This window comes from Engraulis encrasicolus, unplaced genomic scaffold, assembly GCF_034702125.1.
Source record: "Engraulis encrasicolus isolate BLACKSEA-1 unplaced genomic scaffold, IST_EnEncr_1.0 scaffold_102_np1212, whole genome shotgun sequence".
NCBI lineage: Eukaryota > Metazoa > Chordata > Actinopteri > Clupeiformes > Engraulidae > Engraulis > Engraulis encrasicolus.
In genome coordinates this window covers 176,014-178,513 of record NW_026944493.1, presented here as the reverse complement: position 1 = coordinate 178,513, position 2,500 = coordinate 176,014, and the positions used below count along the sequence as shown (strand labels likewise).

At 64.8% G+C, this 2,500-nt stretch overlaps 1 protein-coding gene across 1 annotated transcript; it reads right to left on the bottom strand.

Annotated features, from left to right (window-relative positions):
- Window positions 1–345: 345 nt before the first annotated feature.
- On the bottom strand, window positions 346–2,489 carry LOC134441960 (basic proline-rich protein-like). The gene is made up of 2 exons (XM_063192343.1): window positions 2,477–2,489; window positions 346–2,093 (listed from the first exon to the last, which is right to left on the bottom strand). Exons 1-2 carry the CDS (start codon window positions 2,487–2,489, stop codon window positions 346–348), a joined length of 1,761 nt encoding a protein of 586 aa, XP_063048413.1.
- Window positions 2,490–2,500: the final 11 nt, after the last annotated feature.

The following is a 2,500-nucleotide window of genomic DNA, read 5'->3' as shown; positions in this document are numbered from 1 at the left end:
GCACTTGGGTCCTCGTCTGTCCAGTTCTTGACAGTACGATCCGACCAGCATGGACCCAGTGCACGCCACACCCAGCCGGAATCTTGCTGTCCCCGAACCAGCTACTGCCATGCGGCTTCGTCACAACATCCAACAACAGCAACTGTCGATCCAACAGCAAGAGCAACAGATCCAGCAGAACCAAAAACAACTGGACAAGATCATGGAACTGCTCGCCCTCCAGACTGCTTCACCTGTTTCCCCTTGTCCAGCTCCAGCCTCTCCGCCCGTCTGTCCAGCCCCAGCCTGTCCACCTGTCTGTCCAGCCCCTGACTTTGGTAGCTGCTTCAAACACTTGGAGGAATTTCACACCCTGAGGAGAAGGTTGACCCCAGCCCTCAACTCTGTTATGAATACCAAGAGACAGCTGGTGGCTGTAAGAATTATAATGGACGCAGACAGGGAGGCAGGGTCAGCAGAAGCAGGATCTGGAGCACAATGGGAGGTGGGATCAGGAGCAGGACAGGTGGGATTGGGATCAGGAGAGGCGGGGCCGTGGGTGGAGCCACCTGGACAGTGGGCGGAGCCACCTGGACAGTGGGCGGAGCCAAAATGACCAGTGGCGGAGCCATCGGAACGGGGGGCGTAGCCATATGGACAGGGGGCGGAGTAATCCAGACAGGGGGCGGAGCCATCTGGGTCGGGGCTGGAGCCACGGAGACCGGGGGCGGAGTCAACAGGGCCAGGGATGGAGCCATCGGAACGGGGGGCGTAGCCATATGGACAGGGAGCGGAGTCATCCAGGCAGGGGGCGGAGCCATCTGGGTCGGGGTCGGAGCCATGGAGACCGGGGGCAGAGTCAACAGAACCACTGCCATTGGAACTGTGGGCGGAGACATCTGGGTCAGGACCGGAGCCATGGAGACCGGGGGTGGAGCCAACAGGACCAGGGGCAGAGCCATCAGGGTCAGGGGTGGAGTCTGTGACAGAAAGGGCAGCGCCAGTGAGACTGGAGGCAGTGCCAGCGGGTAAAGGGGAGTCCATGGGTGCCTCAGGGGCGGAGGCCGCATAGACACAGGTTGGCAAGGCAGGATGGCTGTCTTCTTGGAGGGTTGCACCATTCATAGGCGTGACATCAAAGGCAGCGGCAGCCGCAGGGCTGAAGATAACTGCGGCATTGGTGTCCGGCGGGTCAGACAGATCGAGGGGGGCGCCATCAGGCGGTTCAGTCAGGTCAGACAGATCGAGGGGGGCGCCATCAGGCGGTTCAGTCAGGTCAGGCAGATCAGGGGGGCCGCCATCAGGCGGTTCAGACAGGTCAGGCAGATCAGGGGGGCCGCCATCAGGCGGTTCAGACAGGTCAGGCAGATCAGGGGAATCGGCAACAGGACAGGGTGACCTGTGTCCGGCCACAGACGGGAACGGGGTTCCGGCCGCAGACGGGGCCGGGGGTCCGGCCGCAGATGGGGCCGGGGGTCCGGCCGCAGACGGGGCCGGGGGTCCGGCCACAGACGGGACCGGGGGTCCGGCAGCAGAGAGGGCCGGGGGTCCGGCCGCAGACAGGACAGGGGGTCCGGCCGCAGACGGGGCCGGGGGTCCGGCAGCAGAGAGGGCCGGGGGTCCGGCCGCAGAGAGGGCCGGGGGTCCGGCCACAGACGGGGCCGGGGGTCCGGCCGCAGACGGGGCCGGGGGTCCGGCAGCAGAGAGGGCCGGGGGTCCGGCCGCAGACGGGGCCGGGGGTCCGGCCGCAGAGAGGGCCGGGGGTCCGGCCGCAGAGAGGGCCGGGGGTCCGGCAGCAGAGAGGGCCGCAGCCGGGGAGACCGCGTCTGAGGTCTCAGCCATGGAAACCGCATCGGGCTCGGGCTCTGGCTCTGGGTCAGGGTCAGGTGACGACTCGGTCTCCGGGTCAGGCAGCGCATTGGGTCCCGGGTCAGGCAGTTCGTTAGGGACCTCGGCCGGATTGAGGATCTCGGACGGAGCGGAGGTCTCGGACGGACCGATGTCGCTGGGGGTCCCGGTCCAAGCGAGGGTCTCTTTCGGAGTGTCTGCGTCGGGGGTCCCAGCTGCTTGGATGATGGGAGGCTCCAGGTCAACCAGAACGAAGGGTTCCGACCCTGGGTCACCTCCACGTGTGCTACAGCTCCCGCCTCCCACTTGCCTCCGTCCTATCCTGCTTGCCTGTCTTCACCTGTGTCCACACCTTCCCCAAGTCCTTTATCCCAACCTGTCCCGCCTCCTGTGTCCCGTGTGTTCAAGTCTGTTCCTCCTGTGCACCAACCTGATTTCCCGCCTGACCATCACCCAGTACTCCCTGGACCCCTGCTTGTTCCCGTGCCAGTCACCATCCCGGTAACTGTGCCTATCACTGTCCAAGTGTCAGTCCCTGTCTGCGTCCAAGTACCCACCCCTGTATCTGTCAGGGTCCCTGTCTTTGTTCCAGCCCATTCCGCAGCCCTTTGTCCAGCACCTGTCTTTGTCAACGTCATCGTGACTGTACCTGTCCCTGTCATCGTTCCAGTCA